At 31.8% G+C, this 24142-nt stretch overlaps 1 protein-coding gene across 3 annotated transcripts; it reads left to right on the top strand.

Moving 5' to 3' along the window:
- The first annotated feature begins 8410 nt into the window (after nt 1–8410).
- Nucleotides 8411–20686, top strand: LOC137824241 (pectin acetylesterase 5-like). 3 transcript variants are annotated; one of them, XM_068629783.1, is made up of 12 exons: nt 8411–8763; nt 8840–8922; nt 9732–9861; nt 10560–10633; nt 10729–10818; nt 16897–17021; nt 17317–17377; nt 17521–17574; nt 17701–17778; nt 17865–17970; nt 18161–18306; nt 20169–20686. In XM_068629783.1, exons 1-12 carry the CDS (start codon nt 8517–8519, stop codon nt 20277–20279), a joined length of 1305 nt encoding a protein of 434 aa, XP_068485884.1. In that variant the 5' UTR covers nt 8411–8516; the 3' UTR covers nt 20280–20686. The 3 variants fall into 3 exon arrangements, 2 of the variants coding, with proteins under 2 accessions (XP_068485884.1, XP_068485882.1); XR_011083223.1 differs by having other exon boundaries at nt 8417–8763; nt 10726–10818; nt 18043–18306; XM_068629781.1 differs by having other exon boundaries at nt 8417–8763; nt 10726–10818.
- The last annotated feature ends 3456 nt before the right edge of the window (nt 20687–24142 follow it).

Raw genomic sequence — 24142 nt, 5'->3', positions numbered from 1 at the left:
GTTAGGGCTATTTTTTATTTGGTTTTTTAATTATTAAAAAAAATAGTCTCTAAATGAAAATAATGATTGGATCTCTAAATTGAAGCTTTTGGAATTTGAGTTAGTTTGCAGGGTTTGAAATTGTCATAAAATTATAATTTTTTAGGATTTTAAATTTTTTAGAAACTCAATCTAAAAAATTATATACTATTAACGATCTAACTAAAAATATAATTTAGTTTTATTTTAAAAAAATTCAAGTAGTTTGAAAATACTAGTTTATTAAAACTCGTGCTATGTGATTTTTTATTTTATTATTATTATTATTATATGTTGTGTGTGTTTATTAAATATAATAAAAAATTACATTATATTATTTTAATTTATAATTAATTTATTTATATCTGTATTTTTTAAATATGTTGTATGTATAAATATTTTTTATTCACCAGACATTTTAAATTTGTTATCTGTTTTAATTTTATATCTGTATCTTAATATCTTAGCTATCATAATGTATTTATTAAATTATAATAATATATTATAAAATGTGATTACACGTAAGTATATAATAATACATTTAAAATATATATATATATAATTATAATAAAATTAAAATATTATAATATAAATTTACAATAATATTTAAAAAATGCATATACAACTAAATTTATAAATGATAAAATCAAAGAATATGTCATCATGTTATATTTACATTTTTTATACAACTAATTGGAAGAAAATCTCAAATAATGTCATAATTTAAGGAATTATAAACTAATAATAAATAAATCATGATAAAAATGAATGAAATAATTATGATGATTTTTTTGTGATCTTTAATTTGAAGAACAATTTAATAGTAATAGTTTATCAAAATTTATTCTATATTATTTTTATATCTTATTTGCTTTTATAATATATTATTTTGTTTTATATACTGAGTAGGTAGTGTATACCTACAAATAATATATGAGAATGTACATATATCTATATCCTATCCGCACTTTCTAATGTACATTAAGTAGGTAGAGTAGTATGCACCTTCTAATATATATTTAATTTAGGCAGATATTTATTTTATAATTTTTTAATAATTATTTTATTTTAATATTATGATATTTAATATTTTAATTACACATTTATTATAAATTAATATATTGTCAGACGCGATGAGTTTGTGATAAAATCAATTACAGCAATAAATGTCAGATCGTTTGAATGGTGATGGCCAAAATAGTGTGACACGGATAATGATTGTTCCAACTGATATCACATAATGATTATTTTAATTCTTTATGACCAAAATCTAATGTGAAGATAAAATATTCTTTAGTTTACTTAACTCTTAAACTCAAGATTTTCTTGGTTGATCTATGCATAAAGTATGACATGTGTTTCTACTATATTTAATCTTAAAAAAAATTGTAAGCAATTTAGAAGATTTGAAAGTTAAAATGTTCTATTATTCAAAACTCTTGGCAGCAGCGTAATCTATAAATTTTTATAGTAAATGAAATGACTTATTGACTTCAAAGAAAAATAAAATTTAATGCTATGAAATGAAATGAACAAAAAATAAAGGCATGATTTTCTTACATATATGAAACATTTCAAAAATAATAAAATTAGTGCAAATTACAACTATGAATAAGAATTACTTCAAAGTGATGGTTTAGAGTGTTAAAGTATTTGTATATGAAAATTGTTAGTCTCCACTAAAAAACTATCTATCTGACACCATCACTTCCTGACTTATATTTCATTCCATCTCCCACCTTAACTAGATTGTCTACCCTAGCTAGACTGTCTAGCCTTAGACGATCCCCAGATAGCTAACCATATCAGATTGTTTATATTGAATAAATTTGTGTTTTTCATTTATACTCTGGACAGTACCATCATCCATCCATAGAAGAAACTTTACATTTCACACACCCTCCAGACCCACCCCATTTTTATTTATTATTTTCAGGCTTCTTTGTCATAGCATGTTTGTTTCATAGTTTACCAAGGTATTGCATGTCTTGGCCAAACCTTCCAACAATCGTCATCTTTGTGTTACACTATACGAAGGCCATTGGCTTATATTGCAGAGGAGATGGTTGAGGAGATTTGTTGCAGTTGCCACTTCCCTCAAGCTGAATGAGGGACTACTTCTTCTTTCACTTTTATCATACACATTATTTGTTGATTTACATTGAGGACAATGTGTGATTTAAGTGTAAGAGAGGAGAATCATAGTTTAAGATTATTCTTTTGTTGATTTGTTTTGTGTCTTTTGATTTTTATTTTTTTATTTCTTTTTGCTTTTGTTAAAATAAATAAGTTTTTTTAGGATTGTCTAATGACTGACATGTTTTATAATTCTTGCAAATCTTGATTTCTTGATCTTTGTTGTTTGGATTTTCTTAAAAATTGAAAATAAGTTGGTTTGAAAAATTTAGGGTTGAATCTTTTGATAGATTGTCCCCAGTGAGTTTTTGAACCTTAATTGATATATTGTTTAATGTTCCTTTTTAGTGTGTTTTCACTCATATTTGTTTATACTCTAGAACTTAGCTTGATTCTTTATTTTACAACTGTGATTTACGTGCATAAACTGATATGATAGAGACATTCTTTGTTTAAATTAACCCACTAGCTATATTAGTTTATCTTTATGATAATCCATTTGTTAGTCCTTTGGGCCTATAACATTTTTCTTGTTTTTAACCCACATTATAAGTCGAAAACTAAAAAAACATGTTTGTCTCTACCTTAGAAGATAAAGGAGCTTTAAAATTATTTGGGAATAGGTTCTTGAATAAGTGTGGGGGTGTATCTCATTTTCATAGTTTACCTCTCCAGATAAAAAAAAAGATAGAAAAAAAAGGAAAAAACAACAAAAAGAAGAGCTAATAAAGAAAATAAGAGTGAATCGTCTAATACACTGGGTATATTATCTATTGTATGGAAAAAAAATGATATCTTGAAATAAAAAGAGGAGTTGAATTGTCATGATACATACACTTGTTTTTAGACCTATCATCCATTACTCCTTTATTTTTCTATGGTTTTTAAGCTTCTTTTCCTCCATTTTACCTACCTTTACCTTAGCCTTATTACATCCCTTAAAAAGTCTTATTGATCTTTGATTGCATGTTTATCAATTGTTGTGAGTATTAGAGTTTTGCTAAGCATATGATAGTGTTTGTCTGCATGAGTGTTGAGTGGAAATACAAACCTAAACACTTGAGAGCTATAAAGCATCTAGTAAAAGTTTTGTCATTCTTGATTCAACCTTTGAATTTCTATTACTTGCTTGTGCATTTAAATATAGGAATTTCCATTCACATTTTTATTGATTCCTTGATTTCTTGAAATTATATCATGTTTGTCATTACACATTCTTTGAATTTGCTATTTTTTATTTGCATTGTTTTTATTTTTTATTTTCTTTTTAAACCTTAGAGTGTTTTGCCCAGGAATGCAAGAATGCAAAATGATAAGTCTGGGGGTATTAGATGAGCATATATTTATTCACACTTAATAACTTTAATCATAGATTATTGGACTATAATAATAAATAAATTCATTGTTTTAAGGCGGATTCTCCCTGCACCATATAATTTCAAACTAGCACCCAATAGGTTCATATGAAATGACTGTCTTACCCTTAATAAAGTAGAAATTAGGTTAAGTTTAATATGCACTCAACACTCACACTACTGCATGAAATTATTCTTCTAGATTATTGAGATTAGGGTAGAATTCAACATATTTGGAAGTCCATACACACACCAACATTCCTTGAGGCAAAGCAGCAAAGAGTGGCGGCATAGCGAGAAGGACATTTCGTAAATTCTTTGACTTCCGGATATGTATATCCAAAAGTGTTTTTTGTGTTCCAAAAGTGTATATCCGGAGGGGTTCTGGATGGTTATATTCAGAAGGTTTTTTGTGATTTATAGCTTCCAGATATGGATATCCGTATGAGTTCTGGATGAGAAAATATGGAAGATAGTGTTTTCAAGTGGTTTTGAATATGGAAATTCGGAAGTCGGTGTATATGCTTTTTTTTATTTGATGGTATTTTATGATTAGGAACATGGTGAGGACTAAAGGAGGAGAATCTTCTAATATGGATCGTGTGCGACCAACTGCATCTGTGAGAAGAAGGCGTGGTGGTCCTCGTACTTTAGTTCCAAATGAGTACTTTAAAGATTATATTGAACGAGAAGAAGTTGAAATTATGGATACCTTTTTAATGTTGATTTTACTTATATTCTTTAAATTGATTTAGTTTAGGGGGTTTTAATCTATTAAAAGTACCAAAATCATCAAACTGTCAAAGAATAAAAGTTGAGAATGTTTGGCTTCCGGATATGTATATCCGGAAGCATGATAGTGCCTTCTGGATAAAGATATCCGTAGTCAAAGAGTACAATTCCGGATGACAATATTTGTAGGTAAACATGACACTTTTGGATACCAATATCCATAGGCAAAGCTGACACTTCCAAATGTCAATATCCATAGGCAAATATGACTTCTGGATATTGGCATTCGTAAGCAAATATGTGACAAGGGCAAAGTTGGATTTAAAAATTTACGTTTGGTGCATATAAAAAATGATATGGCGCAGGGAAAAATTGTCTTGTTTGAATTAATATTCATATAATTGGGTTTATTTGGGCCTTAACTATTATTTTTGTTAATTTTGTGCTTTTAGAGTAAATGGTCTGAAGGAAGTGTTTACCTCTGGGCCAAATATGCAAATCTCTTCTTTGATTCAAAATAGAAAACAAATTCTGAGGAGAACAAAGAGAAAATAAAATCTACAATATCTTAGAAATAGAATTGGAAGCAAATCTTCTGCAAAATACAAGAATTCTGGAAGGTTGGAAACTTGGAAACTTTTAACAAAATCTAAACTAGAATATTTTTCCAACATCCTTGGAGCAGAAAAGCCTATAAAAAGACACAAGTCTCAAGGAGAAAGGGAGAGCTTTATAGGGTTTTCTTAGTTTCTTTTCTTCTTTGTAATTCTTTTGTGTTTGCCTCCACATGGAAGACTAAACCTTTTTGGTTAATTCCTTTGTAATTTCCCATTGAGTTCTGAGGTTTTGGTCAATAAAAGTTTTATTTTTTAATTCTCTATAGCAATTGTTTTAATATTCTAATCTCCTAGAAAATTGATTTCTGATTTTTGTGAGAGGTTGTACTTGAGCGCATGATTGAGAGTCTTCCTTATCTTAAACTTTGGTTTCTTAGTTAGTTCGCATTGTTCTAATTAATTTCTTGGGCACATGATTCAAGAGAGGGGAGATAAGCATTCACATTGAGTATATGCATGGAACCAAGTGGGTACTGATTAAACCAGTAGACGCATGTTTTACTGTTGAGTTTTAGTTAAATAAGATTGGCACATGTTCAATCTGGTTTAGCTTTGTTGGAGGATTGAGAAAGGATTAATCTTTAGAGAACTTGTGAAAAATTCAATGGTGGAAGAACTTGGTGATCAACCACTTTTGAATTGTTATTTTAATCTTTTTTTATATTTTCTACACAACAATCTTAACCCTTTTTTATTATTATTGTTGTTGCTTGTAGATAGGTTCTAAACACTGATTTTCTGATTTTACTATTGGATTCGTTGGGAGACGATTTGAGGTCATTTGGCCACAATTATATTATCACTTCTCTAGCGTTAGACAAGCCTATGCTGAAATCATTTTAATTTGACAGCAAAACGATAGTTATCAATAGCTGCTTAGATAAAACACGTCCTTTTACTCAAAGAATAAGGTATAACAATAGTGTTAGCTAAAAGACAACATACATTCTAAAAGTTTTGACACAAAGTACAAAAGTACAATGCAGAAGCACTAGGTCATAACTAATATTTTTGTGATGTTTATGAATAAAAGTTTTTCATGCAAATAAACTCTTAACGTCACATTCATGCAAGACTTTCGTACGCACATAAAACTCTCAAATGTTTCATTCTTTAAAGCTTAAAATGCTTAAAAAACATTGTCTTTCAACTTTGTAATAGTGTGTTTTCACTATATATCATTCACATTTCATATCCACTTTGTTGAGTGCAAAACCTTATAAAAACAAAATTGTATAACTCAAACTTGTTGTCAAATAATACTCGTGTTAGCTCGGATTGACTAGTTGTCAAACAATACTTGTGTTAACTAAGAGTGGTCGAATCGGTAACACAACGATAAGAAAATCTCGATAACTTTTTGAGTGAGAAGTTTTTTTAGAATGTTGGTTTAACACTAACAATGTCTCTAATTCCTTGTATATAATGATTGATCTCGACTAGATATGATACCTTACAAGATCTCTCTAGACCAATAAAATGCAAACTTTATTGTCACTATCATAAAGAATTTGAGAATTTGTTAGCTCTACCAATACCTTAAAAAACACCTTTGAGTTTTTGTAAGATGAAGTAATGGGGCAAGCAACACATGTGCCCAATTGAGCAACTATTGAAAATACCCAACATTGTCACCTAACCTAGTACTATAGAAATGCAATAAGCAATTGAGGTTTCACTCTCACATGCAAGGCCATACACATAATTCAAAAAACTTGCAACGATGTCTAATTATTCAAATGAAATTATGCTAAAGCTACATTTAATACTCATAACACTCCCATAGTAAATTCGTCTAATGGAAAGTAGACATGCAGATTCGTTATAAAACAAAAATAGAAAAGCTCATATGAATAGCCTTTTCATTCATGACAAATATTATTGTTTGAACAACATCTTCAAATGACAACCATTTCATGAGTAGTTAGGCACTCTAAAATGCCCACACTATCAGAAATTGTGTGCAAAATTGAAGAGCATCGATAGTTAGAAAAATATTCTCTTACATGAAGGATCCATCCACCTGTAACCCCATTTTATTGGCAAGTCATCCTTATCTTGCTTATAAATTTCTCCTCATCAAAGTTTTTAGATATCTCCTCTATCTCGGTTTAAACTTTGACTAGTGGACACCTCTTGGAATGAGTCAAATGTCTTTGTCCACCTACTATCTTCATCGAAGTTGTATTCACTCATCAAATTCGTATCATCCAACTTCATGCTATTCAAAAACTCCTCAAATCTCAACAATTCCCAAGAGGTTGAAAATAAAGACATTCTTAAAAAGTAAAAATCGACAACAACACAACTATAAAAGTTTCTTGTACACAAAATGTGGTCCCTTCATGATATTGACCTCCATTTATTTACAAGTAAATAGAGTCAATATGCTAACTATGACAACCTCTACCAAGAATTAAATAATTTTCATCTAACATCACATGAGTTCGATCCATCATATTTCATAATGTTGAAATCTTCATGAAATGCGCACAATTATCAATATTGTCCAAAGTTTTAAACTCAACATTTCTTATATCTACTCAATTTTGGGGGCCAATGTACATCAATAATATGATATGATGAAATATCTACTAAATAATCAAAATTTTCTTTCTTCAAAACTTATCGTTGTGGATACCTTTTCCTGCATAAAGGGCTAATGTACGAAGACACCTCAATAATAAAGTGTTAACTTATTTATTGACTATCTTGAATAACGTCAAGTACATTACGAGTAATAAACTATAAAGCATTAACATCTCAATATGTTAATCGACACTTAGATCATTAATAACATTACAAAATATTTAATTGAAAATTAAAGATAATATGAGTTTACTATATAGACTTTTATAAATAAAAATTTATTAAAATAATATAAATCGGTATATAGACTTTTACAAATAAAAATTCATTAAAATAATATAAATAGGTGATAAAAATAATATATACATCATTAATTCATTAAACATTTCTCATTTATTTTTTAACTAATCCGATAGATTATCTTTAGCAATACAAAGAAAATAAATTACACCTCAATTTTAGAAAAATCATCACAACCATTATAAAAATAAAAATAAAGACTACACACATTAATTCTAAATACAAAATTAAAAAAAAATACACATAAAGTTTTAAGCAAATTACGTTAAAAACATTTTAATATGTTATGATCCACCACATTGCACAACGATATCAATTAAAAAAATAAAATAAAACTATTTTTGATTGAAAGTAAAATAACGAAAAAGACACATTTAAAAAACTTGTTTTATCTAATGCACTTTTTATAGGTAATAAATCAAACTAATAGCGACCATATAATGAGCATTGTGAAGAGTTTGAGTAACATGTAGGAGTTTTCACAAGTGCCTACACAAATTATAACTTTATAAATTATTATTTTATTATAATTTTTTTTTATATTTATTATTATTATTATTTTAATATAATATTTTATTATAAAAAATAGTTATTAAATGAATGTAAGTAGAATATTGAGTGTAAAAGGATATTAGCATTAAACACATTGAGCACGTTGTTAATTAAATCCATCTACATCAACGCTGCGTTGACTAAAATCCAATCAACGACTACCTGCACCCTTCCAGTGTCTCTTTCCATTCCCTTTCTCCCTCACAACACAAAAACGATGCCGCATTCTTCTTCTTCTTCTTCTCCTCCTTCTTCCGTCTCAACCATTTCCAATCTCCGTCTTCGCGCCCTAATAATTTGGTCCTCCAAGAACTACGCAATCGCCGCATTCGTCTTCCTCCTCCTCTTCTCCCTCACTCTCTTCTCCCACTTAGATTCTCGTTCTCGTTCCCCTTACCCCTCCCATCCACGTTCCTCCCTCGTTCCCTTAACGCTACTCCGTAACGCCAACCGAACGCGCGCGCGTACGTTCCTAACGCCCCCACGCGTCTCCGTTTTTCGCCTTAACTGAATCCCAAATTTCCATCTCTGTGTGTGCAGTTTGCTTGGACGGGAGCGCCCCCGGTTACCATTTCCAAAGCGGGTTCGGATCCGGATCTCGCAATTGGTTGCTCCACATTGAGGTTCTCATATTGCTTTTGTCAAATTCGGTTTGTTTTCCAGAATAGAGAAAAACTGGAAACACACTGCAAGAAAAATTTTTGTGTATGGGAAACAATTCTTGAAGTGAAAAATATGAAGCAAAAAGAAAACAGTTTTTTTATAAATTAAAAATTAGTTTATGCATAAAAATAAGAATTTAGAAAAAAAAACTATGCAAATATTTATTGCTGTGTTAATAAGAATTTAGAAAAAAAAACTATGCAAATATTTATTGCTGTGTTTTTTTTTTCTCTTCTTCAGAAAATTGATCGGTTCCAGATTTATATTTCCGTACTATCATAGCCTTATACAATGTCTGTGTGATACTTAATCTACCTTTATTACCACTTTGTTAAATACAGAAATGTTCTCAAAACACTCCAGCATAAAAATGTAATATAGTTTGGGACTACTATAGTCACTGGACAATCTCTACATGACGTATAATTGAATTTTATTAGCTCTTTATTGATAATTGAAAACTTAGTAATCTGTCGCATATAGAAGTTAGGATGTTTAACCATGTAATAATTCATTTTAAATGCACTCTTTAGTATTTGTTCAATCTGTTGAAAATCCAGAAATATTAAGGGTTTCATTCATTTCTTGTTTAAGAAGTCTTATTCGTGATTTTATAGTTTCTAATGACTTTTAACTGATAATGTAAAGCGTGTTAGAAAGGGTGTGTTACTAGCACTTCTCTCCAAAGTATTATTACCTGGTTTCAATTGTGTGCGCAGGGAAGAGAGTGTAGCTATTGATTATTACCTGGTTTCAATTGTGTGCGCAGGGAGGAGGGTGGTGCAATTCAATAGCTTCATGTACTCAACGAAAATTCACACATTTGGGGTCTTCCAATTATATGGAAAAACTTATTCCTTTTTCAGGAATATTGAGCTCTGACCCCTCTGAAAACCCAGGTTAGATATCTGTAACTGTAACTGTAACTGTAACATGTTTATATCGTTGTTTTAACTTTTAAATTCCACAGGCTGCGTCTGTCTAGAATTTCCAGCAATATCAACGTTTTGAGGTCATGGAAACAGATGCAACTTGCAATTTAAACCTTTGGCTTATGTACTGTCAAAGTAGCACTTAGCTGCTTCTATCACACGTTGATACTTGTCTTGTCAGCAATATCTTGCTATCTTTCTCTCTTTCTTTACCCTAATTCTGTAGGAATTTAAAATTTGTTGAGGAGTTTAACTTCAATGCCTCGATTTATGACATTTTCCTATTATCATCCAATTATCTGATGCTGCATTCTCATCATTGAATGATATGGTGACATATTTAGAGACAGAGTAAGACATCATTGTTCTAATTTGCGCATTTTGGTACTCTGGGTTCTGTTGATTATGTCATTAGACAGATTGTGGAATAGATTATACTGTTGTAATATTCATGATTGATTGTATTGGTGACATTTTCCCTCAAATTTGAATAAGTACATATCCAGCTCACCCTTGGATATGCATATGTGGCCGCTGTGTAGATTTTACTGCTTGAAAGTGTAGAGTGTGTGTTTGTATGTTGGTAAAATAGATAGATGCGATCTGATATATTGAGTAAGTGATGTTACTTCATATTGAATAAGTGATGTGTCAAACTTATTCAGATTTCTTTAACTGGAACAAGGTGAAGATACGCTATTGTGATGGTGCATCTTTTGCTGGTCACCCGGAGAGCGAGGTTAGGATTGATTTTACATTTGATACCGGTTGTTGGTAACCTTTATATATTTGGGTTTATGTGGATGTATTTTTTAAACATATTTTATACAGCAGAGAGGAAGTGATTTGTTGTTCAGAGGCCAGGTCATATGGGAAGCTATTATGGATGAACTCTTATCAATTGGCCTATCCAAAGCAAAGCAGGTTATACTTTCATAACAACAAAATTCCAACATATCTTTTAAAATTTTCTGAGCTTGTTTCAAACAAATAGGCTTATCAAAATGGATATAATACCTGGTTGTCAGTCTTCTACTCAATTTTATCACTTGTACTGTAAGAATTGAATGAATGGACCAATGCGGTTGATATTCTGTTTGTTCTGCACTTATTATCCTCATGTGATGCATAGTGAAAGTCATATTATGTAATTATTCTCATAGAACAGGGTCAGAAATAGATGAAGGAATATAGAAAAATAATGAAGATTTTATTGATTGAATTCTGTTCTCTAGATCTTGGTCAGAGAGATCACAAGTTTGAGATAGAAGAGTGTCAATGTTCAGAAAGAACTTATCACCCAACTCACTGCTCTCAATAATCCTCCAGAAAGATGATTTTTCTCCTCCCTATCTCTTATTTTGAAGGGTAATGATACATTGACAACTCACATCTTTCATACAACTCCCAATACTATTATTTTAATACTTTTTCATATCATTTAATTTCAAACTTACCCTTTATTATATATATTTATTTCTAAACTCATCACATCAAGAGTTGTATACAACTTTAAGGGTTGTCAAAGTATCATTTTCCTATTTTTAAAGCCTTCTCAACTAACTGGCAGTAATTGACAGCACGACTAATCATTTCTACATCCAAACTGCCATTGCTGTTATCATTGCTGCCAGCACAACAGCAGCATTGACTAACTACCTTAATTCCATGCACTCTAATAGAACTGGATCAGATGCTACCCAGACTGTCCACCTAGCAATTTTCCCAAATAATTCTGATATCCCGGATTTTGAGCTTCCCTGCCTTTATTGACAACCTTTAGCATAGTTAGTTAACTAACCACTGTAGAATTACCTAGTTGGCTATCTAACTGTAACATTCTGTCACAACTCATAAGGAAAATTGCTTTTGAGGAATTTCTATTTGGCCTACCCTATTCCTTCTTCTATAAATTTCTTTAATTGGAGGTTGACAATCACACTCCTTTCTAGTAGTATACGTCCTTTTAATTGGGGGTCTGCAATCATAAATGTAAAAGATATATGATTTGATTTTAGTGATTAGGGAAATATGTACAGGCTGATAATTAGGTATATTCTCCATTAATAGCCATTATTAGGTTTTCCAATATTATGCTTTGAATGATCATAAATAAAGAATTTACATGTGTGATTAAACACCCAATTCATATGGTGCTGTTTGTGCGTCCTGTTCAAGCAGCCACCATGATTCCATTCACCACCCTCGAGCCCTCTTTTCTCCAAAAACCATCAAAGTTGTCTCCTAACAACCACCATTGTGCAAGAATCACTGCCTAACTCCGTCACACACACCTCCAATCTTTGACATGTTTGTTGCACGTGCCACCCTCAAATTAGTGTGTGATTGTCCCAACCTCCGACGATCTCCTTGCCATGCTTCTCCTTCTTCGATGAACCACTTTTGGGCTTTGTTTGGCCCAATTTGACTCCATGGCTTCATTTGATTGGCTTTCTCTCATTCTCTTGTGACTTTCACCATCGTATCAATGATCCCATGCGAAAAACTCAAAGGGACAGCAAATTACAGCACTTGGGCTGCTGCTGTCCAGTCATGTTTTCAGGGCCAAGGTACGACTCGTCATTTGTCAACTTTGACCTCCGTTGTTTCCAACATTGAGCAACCTCGTTGGAAGCAAATTGATGCCTCTTTATGTATCATCCTCTAGTTCTCTCTTGCCCCCAATTTTCTATCACATTACCAAACATTTACAACTTGCTATGATGTATGGCAAAGCCCAAGAAAATTTATTCAGACGGTGTTGATCATTTCTACAATGTACTCACCAACTTGATGAACATCAAGTTAGAGAACACAAACATGAAAACATATCTTGGAAAGCTTGATTGCCCGATTGCAAAATTTTCTACTTCTACGGCCTTCACTACTGGTGTAGAGACTTTCTAGAAACAACACAATCAATTTTTCATGGTACTTTCTCACTTCTCTCATCATGGTGGTCACAATGGGGGACGTTGTGGAGGATGTGGTGGTGGTCATGGAAGTTCCCATTGCAACTATTGCAATTGTTGGGTCATGTTGAAGAAGGATATCTCACCAAAGCTATTAAACCGTCTCAACTAGCAAATGTGGCCCAAGCCACCACTCCTACTTTAGATATCACAATTTGTGTTGTTGAGTATCATGAACTTCTCAAGCTTCAAGCAACCAACCAACTTACGTCATTTGTTTCAACTCTAACACATTCTGGATATTCTATAGCTTTTGTTTCTTAGTCTTCCTCTCTTGGACCTTGGATACTTGATTCCAATATCTTAGATCATATGACTAGTAACCAATCTCTTTTTTCTTTTCTCCTTGACCCTTCTCAACTCCTTGCTTTCTGTTACTCTTGCTCTTAGATTAAAGTTCGAGGCATTGGATGAACCCATCCTCTTCCTAAACTTTCTTTAAACTTTGTCTTATTTATCCATGAGTTTCCTTTTAATCTATTCTCTTATAGAAAACTAACTCACTCTTGATTATTCTTTCTTGTTTGTTAATAATTTTGTTCTTGTATAGGATTGAAGCAGTGGATTGATGATTGGAGGACATGAGTCCAGGACTCTTTTGCCTTATCCCTATCGTACACCAACAACGCCTTAAACACTTGAGTTTGGGAAAATTGTGTCTACTTGTTCCTAGTTTTTCTACCATTAAGTCCTTTTAGTGTGAGTTATGTGAACTAAGTAAACATACTTGTACTCGTTATGGTCCTCACATCAATAAGCATGATGCATCCTCGTTTGCTTTTGTTTACTCTAATATTTGGGGCTCTAGTCACGTTTGTTCAACATTAGGATATTTTTATTTTTCCACTTTAATAGACAATTTCTTGTACTTGGGTTTTCCAATGAAGAATCATTATTAAGTTTTCTCCAGTTCTCCAAGGTTTTTTTGTTGAAATTGAAACTCAGTTTGGCTACAAAATTAAAATTCTATGAATTGATAATACAAGAGAGTATTTGTCTTCCCAATTTCAATCTTGTCTAAACTCGAGATTCTTCATAAAACATCATGTGCTCGCACACTACAACAAAATGATATCGTTGAGTGCAAAAACCCGCCACTTCGTGGAAACAACTTGTACTCTTCTTCTTCACTTTAATGTTCCTTTATGCCTTTTGGGGATGTTCTTATTGCATGTCTTCTAATTATACTCATACCTTTTTCCATTCTCAACAATCAAATTCCATATTCCATATTAAACCCCAAAAAGGAACTTTATTTTGTCTATATATGTTTAGGAACACATGTTTTGTTCATGATCTCACTCCAGGTATTTCTCTTATAAATTCATAAAATGTATTTTTTTGGGTAGCTTCCAACTCTAGAAAGGTTGTCATGTTTCTCTCCTCAACTACAATTTTATCTAGTCTCTACTGAGGTTCCAACTTCTCTTCCATCAATGTCACCTTCATAGTTGAACCTCCCATTGCACTTCATAAAGGTATTTGTTTCACTCATAATCCTAACCCTTTATATGCCTTTGCTCAACATTGTGATTGTTTATTTCTTTCCTGTTTTTCTTTTACTCTTCTTTGGACTTTGTGTCTATTCCTAAGTTTACAAGTGATGATTCGATCTTAGTAATTAGGGAATTATGTATTGGTGATAATCACGAATATTCTCCATTATTAGCCAATATTAAGTTTCCTTATATTATACTTTGAATGATTATAAGTAAAAAGTTTAAATGTGTGATTAAACACACAATTCACAACAATGCAAAACTCTTCAATAATCTTTTTGTTAGTTTATATTTGTTAGATATTATGAGATATTATAGATATTGTTAGATATTTTTATATATTTAATGGGCTTAGCCTATATGTTTCTTTTTCTATATAAACATAACCTGTTCAATATATACAAGGGATTTATCCTATTTTTTCTTTTCTATTATTTTAAATTTGGTATCAGAGCTATTTAGAGTCTATCCTAGCGAGAATTTGTTGGGCTTATCAGGTTACTCGCTATCCGGTCGCTACAAGACCACCGATAAATATATAGTCTCATGCACGAGTTGACAGGTCTCAGCGTGGAGGGTGTTGGAGATCCCACATTGACTAGATATAAGGACATTTCATATAAGTGGGTTTAAACCTCACCTTATAAGCTAATTTTATAATGTTGAGTTAGGCTTAAAGTCCGCTTCTTAATATTAAAATAAAATAAAAGAAAAGTAGGATAAATCCTTGTGTATATTGAACACACAAGGTTATGTTTAATTAGAAAAAGAAACATACAAAAAATATGGATTATATAGATAGAAATATCTAACAATATCTATAATATGGGTAATATCTCATAATATCTAACACTCCCCCTCAAGCTGGTGCATATAAACTTGTTACAAAATAATCAATCCTAGACCCACGTAAGGATTTAGTAAAATTATCTGCTAATTGATCATTTTGAATTAACAAACTCAATCTTGATATCTCTTGATACAATCTTTTTCCAAATAAAATGACAATCAATCTCAATATGTTTGGTCCTTTCATGAAAAAAATGGATTTGAGCTAGTATGAAGAGCAACCTAATTATCACATATAAGTGTCATTTGAGTGACCTCTCCAAATTGCAATTATTTAAGTATCTGTTTAAGCCAAATAAGCAACACTTTGTTTCTTGCTCTTCCAAGAGATCAAGTTATCATCAATGGATCCGGAAGTTGATCTTCTATCAGATGGAGATTCTGCCCAATTAACATTTGAATCACAAACAACTTTAGTATGGTTATTGGAATCATATAACAAACATTTTCCAAGAGAGCCTTTAATGTACTTCAGTATACGAAGGATTGCATTCCAATGGTGTTCACATGGGGAAATAAGAAATTGGCTCACCGCACTAACTGCAAAAGAAATATCAGGACATTAACAATAAGATAACTTTTCAGGATCTGATAGAGGTTCCCCTAATTGGGTAGAAGTTTGACATTGGGATCCATGGATGTATCAACAAATTTTGAATTCATCAACCCCGTTTCCTCCAAAATATCCAATGCATATTTTCTTTGAGAGATAACAATACCAATATTGGATTGTGCTACCTTAATCCCCAAGAAATATCTAAGTTTGTCAAGATCTTTAGTCTGAAAGTGTTGACAAAGGTGTTGTTTTACCTATGACATGCCATGATGATCACTACATGTAAGAACAATGTCATCAACATATGCTACGAGATAGATACACCCAAGGTTATCAAACTCTAGGGTTAACTCGTAAACCCTTACGAGTTTAAGAGTCAAGTGAAGGTTGCCGAGTCGACTCGGGAGCAAACTCGTTTTTGAGTAAACTCGGAGTTGACTCGGCCAAACTCGCGAGTCTAAGGCCGAGTCACCGAGTTGCAAAAAAAAACCCAAAATGGTGCATTCCATTGTGATTAGGAGACTGCTTGAGGCCATACAAGGATTTACGACATACAAATCCAGAAGACTCCCCTTGAGCAACAAAATCGGGAGGTTGCTCCATATAAATTTCTTCTCGTAAGGTTTCCCTATATCATACTTTGAATGATTATAAATAAAAAGTTTACATGTGTGATTAAACACACAATTCACAACAATGAAAAAACTCTTTAATAATCTTTTTGTTATTAGTTTATATTGAAGAACTTCTCTTTATTCTAATTATTGCTTGAGTTGATTAACATAAGAAAGTGGTTGTCCTTTATTGTAAATGAACTTCAGTAATAAGCAAAAATATTTTCCATTTTTCTCTTAAATGAACTTGTGCAATAAGAATAGACGGTAACATTATGGATTAAATTAAAGCTTTGCTTTTCAATTTGAACAGTGCAGTTTCAAGTGTGAAAGGAATTACTATGTTGATTCTTGTCTTTTGACATGAATTTAATTCTAAATAGATATTATTATCTCACTCTAAACTCCAGATTATATGCTTTTGATGTATTGCACTGTTTATGAATTATGATGCATTAGCCTTGATTTAAAACTTGTTTGCATTTTTATGATAGATAATACTACTTCTGTAGGCATTGCTCTCAGGATGCTCTGCTGGAGGGTTAGCAGCTCTTATACACTGTGACAACTTCCGTCAAGTACTTCCAAAAGAAGCAACTGTTAAGTGCCTTTCTGATGCAGGCTTCTTTCTAGATGAGTAGGTTTCTCTCAACCATATATATATACCTTCTTGTGCCATAATAATCTCTAGTAAATGTAAACTGAAAATTGCCGAAACTCCTTTTTATTTTATCACACTATGGGTGATCCCCGGACGATACTTCTTGACCAAAAAAAAGTTGTGAATGGTAATGGACCAGAGTTTCATTAACTGTTATTGGGATTTGAAAAACCATGCTACTGATAAATTGAGTTCTAATTACCTGTACATGGCGTGCTCACCATCTCGTTTTACCAAGTAAAATGTATAACCTTTATTACATAAATTTCAGGAAGGATATTAGTGGAAACAGTACAATGAGATATTTCTATCATGATGTTGCCCAGCTTCAGGTGTGGTTGCTTATATTGTTATAGCAATATTTCTTTTAGGAACTACAATTATACTTATCTGTTAAGTATATTAGTATAAATAAAGAAAAGTGCAATGTGATTTTTTCTCTTAATTATGTAATAATCGTATATCATGTTGTCAGGGTCTTGCAAAAAGTTTGCACAAAGATTGCATTGCTAAAATGGAACCATATAAGGCAGGTTTTTTAGTTTCGTATTATACTTTGTTGCCTCATCCTTTGGTATAATCTGTAACTGTAAAATTTGATTAGTTGGTCATATATTTCAACTAAAGAACAACCAACTGTATATTTGTAATGCAGTGTCTCTTTCCGCAAGAAATTGTTAAAAACATAAAGACTCCACTGTTCCTTGTTCATCCAGCTTATGATTTCTGGCAGGTAAGCTCCCTTAGCATGCGTGTTTCATTGTTAACATTTTTTAAATAAATTTCTCAGACATTTGATACAAATTAAAGTGTATTTAGATACGCAATATTTTGGTACCTCAAGGATCAGATCCCCTTGGTCACTGGCAAAGCTGCAGGCTGAACATTCGCAACTGTAATGCTAATATGATTGATAAACTTGATAGTAAGTAAACACTATCACTACCATATAGTTTCTGGATATTTTGTTGAAGTCTTGGTTTATTAATTTCTGTAGGCCTTCAACTGGATTAGATTTGGAATAGCACAGATGTTGATTAATGATATTCTAACCTGGAACCTAAATATAGTAGCCACTCCGAGGCATGGATAACTTGGGAAATTATGATTGTCAGGTTACCGTGGCTCTTTGCTGAAGACTGTGAATGAATTCCAACAACGAAAGGACATTGGAATGTTTATAAATTCCTGCTTTATCCATTGCCAGACTGAGATGGAAGCAACGTGGCATTCACCCAACTCTCCTAAAATAAATGATAAGGTAATCATAGTTTTGGAACCTTACATTGTAGATAATATAAGTTTTATAAGTACTTTTGTTCATTTTTCCCGTGATGATGTCCAAGAAATTCGATAACATACTTTTGATCATTCAGTCGGTGAAAGGAGATTTGAGGGTTTCAATGAACATTGCTAGCATTTTTATCATACAGGGGAGACTTTACCTGGGTACACCTCCCCTAGCCGCATAGTATAACTTTGAACATTTCTCCATCCTTTTATAATATTCTGTAATTCAACCTATCAAGGGCAATGTCAATATTGTACTTATATTGTTTCAAGAAGTCATCCGCTAGTCTTTCCAAGAATGGATGCAAGTCCTCTCGAGATGCTTGTATGAACTAAAGGTATATATGGTAAAACTATATTGAAAAAAACTGTAGCAATAATGTCATGAATATGTGATGCTATTTTCTGCAATAAATTATTAAATGATTCTTTGGACAAAACATACATATTGAATCCTTTAGCTAGTGCATTAATCTCGAGAGGGCCTTTTTACAACATTTAAAAGCGTTATGAAGGTCTATAACATCAAATAAGCCATAACTACTTCCTTGCAAGACTCACAACTATCTTCCAACATTTTTTAAACTCTCTCCTGGATTGGATTTTTTTTTATTGTATAATTAGGTTGGAAATCTCTAGCTACTTTGGGAGAATGAAAATGCTATGGTAAGATTGTAGTGGCATGAAGAGTTGATGGATTTCCTTGGGTGTTTTAAGGCCTTGTGTCTGAGCAGTGTTTTGTGAATGAAGCACATTAGATACAAAAATTTCTTGGAAGGAGATGGGAGGTTGTGTAGTTGGATGATAGCAATCTGGAGAGGATCTAATGGGGTTAGTAGGTGGACCTTGAGACTTGGTCTAAATTGTATGATGTGGATCAGAGGTTGATGGTGGGTTAGGGCTTGTTTGAATGAACTTTTCTATAAATACTTTTAAGAGAAAAAATATGAAGAAAAAAGGAAATAAGTTTCTCCATAAGTTATTTTGTAAAAAATTCTAATATTAGTTTATCTAAAGTGAAAATTTTAATGCATGCATAAGTTAGTTTTAGTTTATTGAGAGTTTCTTTAGTTCTTTTCTTCTTATTTTCTTTCCTAAAAGTACTTACAGAAAAGTTTACTGAAAATTTAAGCACTCAACTGCTAATGGAGATGTATAGCCAAGAGGAAGGTCATACAATGAGAAATTTGCTTTTGACAGTTAACACTAATTTAGAATCAGAAAATGGTACTGATATTTTAAGTGCCAAACTTAATTAGCTACTCCTTCGGACTAGCTTCTTTATCCACATCTGTTCATTAAAATGTGAAGATCCTTACTTATTTAATAGTCAACACTAGATTCGGGTGTTGATGCAGTGAATATAGTGCATTTAACACTATACTTGAGACAAACAATGCATTACTTCTGGATAATGGCTTAGCAGTTAGCATTAGCACATATAATCTGTTGTCGTTGATCCGTATTGGGGATTTGACAACTTTTATGTTAATTGTCGTCAGAGTCTAACAAATTTTTCCTTTTTTGCCTAGGCCTGGGATCAGTCACCGGACCATAGGCAAAGTAACATAATGTTTTAAAATAAAAAGTGAAGTAGTAAAATAACTAAAACTTAATTTCACATTTTTTGTTTATTTTTATAAGCATTATATAGTTATTTTATCTAAAATTGAAAGATGTGTCCTCTCCTCCCCTTTCCCTCTAAAATCACCCTTCTGTACATTAAAAAAACTTCAGCAAACTATCCTAGTATGGTTTACTTTACATTGTACTAGTTTTTGTCATACTATTCCTTTTGCTACTACTCTTCACTGTTGTTGCCCCCTGGAACAGACAATTGCTGAATCTGTTGGTGATTGGTACTTTGATCGAAAAGCTGTAAAGAGTATTGACTGCTCTTCATTTCCGTGCAATCCCACTTGCCACAATATGGATTTCACTTGAATACAGAACAAAAATGGGGCTCCATTTTTAATGCCACATTTATCTCGGATCTTCATTGCTTGAAGTTCATGAAGAAATATACTCCCATTTATGCTCATTGCTTGAATTTTGCTATTTGATTGCTTGAGAGGTGCTGGGGAGTTAATCTTATACGTGTTCTACAGTCTACAGACATTATGCCATGCAGCATGAAGTTTCCCCTTGACCAAGTAATTCCTCTCCTTCGTTGTTATATAACCATTGTATCATTTTTTGTCAGTATCTTTCAGTTTGTAAAATTTTTTATTGGTTCCTAATGCAGCACACTAGATTTTTGTGAATTAAAATAATGATGCACTATTACTGTTATTATTATCATCTGTAATGTACTTGTTGGATCAAATTTTTTTGGAATGCCTTAATTCTAACCGGAGTGTTTTAGTTAGGTGTCTTTTCTCCTCAGATTGCCACTTTCGTTAACAATGACGTAATGACTCTTCCTTTTTGGGGGCAATAAAACTAAATTCTTTCATCTAACAAAAAATATTCAGGAAGGATTGATAAAATTGCTGGCAATCTGATGGATCAGTAAAGTTTGAGAATTTGGTAGAGACCATTGTACATTGGGCTTCTTCTTCCTGCACCCCTACATTTTTCTTCCTGCACCCCACAATTTTCTAAATCCCGAAACTGGCCTTAATCTTTTATTTGAAAAAGGACACCGTGGTTACCGGAAATAGGAATCTGGGAGTGTGCTACGGATTCATCAATCCGGAACTGAATATTTTTTTTTTCAGATGAGGGGGTGTTCTGGAAGCAATTTTTGCACAAATTATTGATTTCCGAATTGCTGAATCCGGAAGCCTAATTCTGTTATGGATTCGTGGATCTGGAATGCTTTTTTTAATTACGGATTTCTAAATCCGAAATGTATATTTCTGTTACGGTTGGAGGATCCAAAATGCTTTTTTTTTTAATGATGGATTTTTGAATGTGAAATGTATATTTTGAATTACGGATTGGTGGATTCGAAATTTTACCGGAAGTGTCAATCCGAAATTTTTCCGGATTCCATAATCCATAATGCAAAAACATAAATACAGTTCAAGTGCATTTTAGGGTTTTTAAAAAATAATTGGGACAATTTGATCTTTGAATAACATTGTGGGGGTGCAGGAAGAAAAATGTAGGGGTGCAGGGAGAAACTGCCTGTACATTGTTGCAGAACCCATCATATACTCTCTTTTTTTTTTTCATTTTTGTTCAGTTAAAAACAAGTATAAATTTATGGGCTCTATACTTATGCATCAGTGAAGAAAATAAAGATGTATATTCACTCTCATGTATCTATTATTGCTTATTTAAATATTATTATTTGATTTTTTTCCCTTGTATGTTAATAAAAGTAACAATTTAAATAACTATAAAATTTAAATAAGAGTGGTAAAAGAAATCTTAGAGATAAGAGACATTCCCGAAAACATCCTCAACGAGTCAGCACACAACTATGCACGCAAAGAGGTGGCATATTTTTACAGTCTATTTTGTTCAAGAATATAATTATAAAATTGTACATGCGTACTGTGAAAGGCTCTTATGCTCTGATTACTTGAGCAGAAGTAGAGAAGATGGAGATGAGGAGAAAGGAGGTATAGAAATGGAAAGGATGACCAAAAAAGCAAGGAGTAAGAATATATAGTTAGAATGTCATTGTTATACTAGAGGAAGAAAATTGAATATGGCTTATATTACAATATATGATCAAGAGTTTATTATTTAAACTCAACATATCAAGTATATTATTGGTTACTGTAAGAAATAAAAATATTTAACTACATTCATTAACTTAAATATAATGAATGGGTCAGGCTGTGTATTCAGCCACAAATTTGACTTGGACGTTTAAAAATCTCAAGTCTATTCATATAAGTTAGTATAATTTTACAATGTGTTTAGATCACAGTTAAATTAATAATTGAAATTCACTCAATAAATAATTAAAGTTAATTCAATTATAATACAAGTAGTAAAAACTAGAATGACACACATAGAAAAAAGTAATAGGAAGAGTGCTTCTAAAAAAATGTCAATTCATGCCACCAAATCCAACATTTTGCAAAACATTAACAGCAGTAAGATCTGGAACAAACCATAGTAAGTTTATAAGGAATAACTAATATTAGTTTTCTTTTTAAAGTAATTGGACAAACCTATTCAACTAACCTTTGACTCTCCAATTTGGATAAAGGTGATTTGAAGGATTTGTTAGATAGGGATGCTTTAATATGCCTTATTAATTTTAAGTGCTAAATAGGTTAATAATCTCCTAGATTCAACTTATTAATCCACCTAGATAGGACACTTAAGGTATGCTAAACTGGGATTATCTCATTTTTGCCTACCCACCAGAAATTATAGTTGTTTCCACTTTGCATCCTCTCATAGTAAGGATCAAATTCAACTTATTAGGTAGAGGAAGATGACCTTGGGTGGTGTTGTAAGTCAACACTATGGTCATCTCTAAAAAAGATCTAAGTTTGAGTGCTTAAGTCTCTCTTGTTATTTTTTATTTACTTATTTAAGCACTCTAATTAGAAATTATCTTTCCAATGCACTATTCCTCCGTGGGTTCTTAAATATACCCCCACAAAATCATTTTCATATTTACATTTCATCAATAATTTATGTATTTTATTCATTGTGTTCTCAAACGACTTAATTTTTTTTATGTGCAATTAAAATTATTCTATCCCAGGACTCTCAAAACTGTAAGTGCACAAGTTCTAGTATAAGAAGAAATACTTGTGTAAGATCTTGTGCAACCGTGAATATAAAGAAATGACTATTCAGTAAAATAGTGTGTAAAAACTCGTATTGTTGTAGTGTTCTTTCTTTAAGATACCTTCGTAACAACACATAATTGAAGTGCACCGTAAAATATAGAAAAATAATATTTTTTGACAATCTTTATGAAATATAGAATCATTTGACAATCTTATTATAACAATATAGTAATATGGATAAAATATTGATATATATATATGTCACATGAGCAATTATAAAAAATATACCTTAAAATTGAATTCACGAAAAGAAAAGTGATATGGTCCATCATGCAGAAAGTATTAGAAGCTCAATATAAAAAAAGAAAGAACATATAAGGTTTTCTTACATACATGGGTGTGAGATTAGTCATGCAAAGGCATTAACGATCTTCATTTATGAAAGAATAGAACACCCAACACACATAATGCTTTAAATGGAGATTGATGTTAGGAAAAAGGACTAGAAGAACCCCTGCTGCCTTACGTCAACCCAATCACAATCCTATTGAATCATTTGATAGAAAAATAAACAGAACATTTTACTTTCTTCTAAATCTAATGTAACTAAAGAATGTTCAATACACAAATAACTCAAAGATAACAAGGAATAGAAAAGGTATTATGGTTGATCGTTGATCAAATATTTGGGTCTAAAAAATTTGATAACAATAACTCTACTATTTGGTCGTCTTAGGTCCCGATCCAAGTACTTAAACGTATCTTTTTTAATCCACTTAGTTTAAAGTCCAAATAGATAAAGCTTGGTCCAAATAATAGCAGGTCCAATGGTCCCAGAAGAGGTCGGTCTTGAAACAACTGAAGATATAACTGAATAAGTTATATTTATTTAACAAGAGTTCAACGAATATAAACCATCAGAGATGATACTCTGTTTATCAACATCCCTAAAATAAAGGGGATAACAAATTATTTTGTGGTTACTAACTCCTGAATGAGGATCTACGAGTGTTATAAAAGGGCCTTAAGACCTCGAAAAAAGGTAAGTGTCATTCCATACACTACACACTAAACTCATATTTTTATGCTCTCAGTGACTTG

This window comes from Phaseolus vulgaris, chromosome 8 (assembly GCF_000499845.2).
Source record: "Phaseolus vulgaris cultivar G19833 chromosome 8, P. vulgaris v2.0, whole genome shotgun sequence".
NCBI classification, from domain to species: Eukaryota; Viridiplantae; Streptophyta; class Magnoliopsida; order Fabales; family Fabaceae; genus Phaseolus; species Phaseolus vulgaris.
This window is presented reverse-complemented; position numbering and strand designations above follow the sequence as displayed.

Coding starts and splice junctions, on each gene's coding strand:
- LOC137824241 (XM_068629781.1), top strand. CDS start 8,517: ATGCCGCATTCTTCTTCTTCTTCTTCTCCTCCTTCTTCCGTCTCAACC. Junction 17,575..17,700: donor CTAAAATGGAACCATATAAG/GCAGGTTTTTTA, acceptor TTTGTAATGCAG/TGTCTCTTTCCGCAAGAAAT. Junction 17,779..17,864: donor CAGCTTATGATTTCTGGCAG/GTAAGCTCCCTT, acceptor AAGTGTATTTAG/ATACGCAATATTTTGGTACC.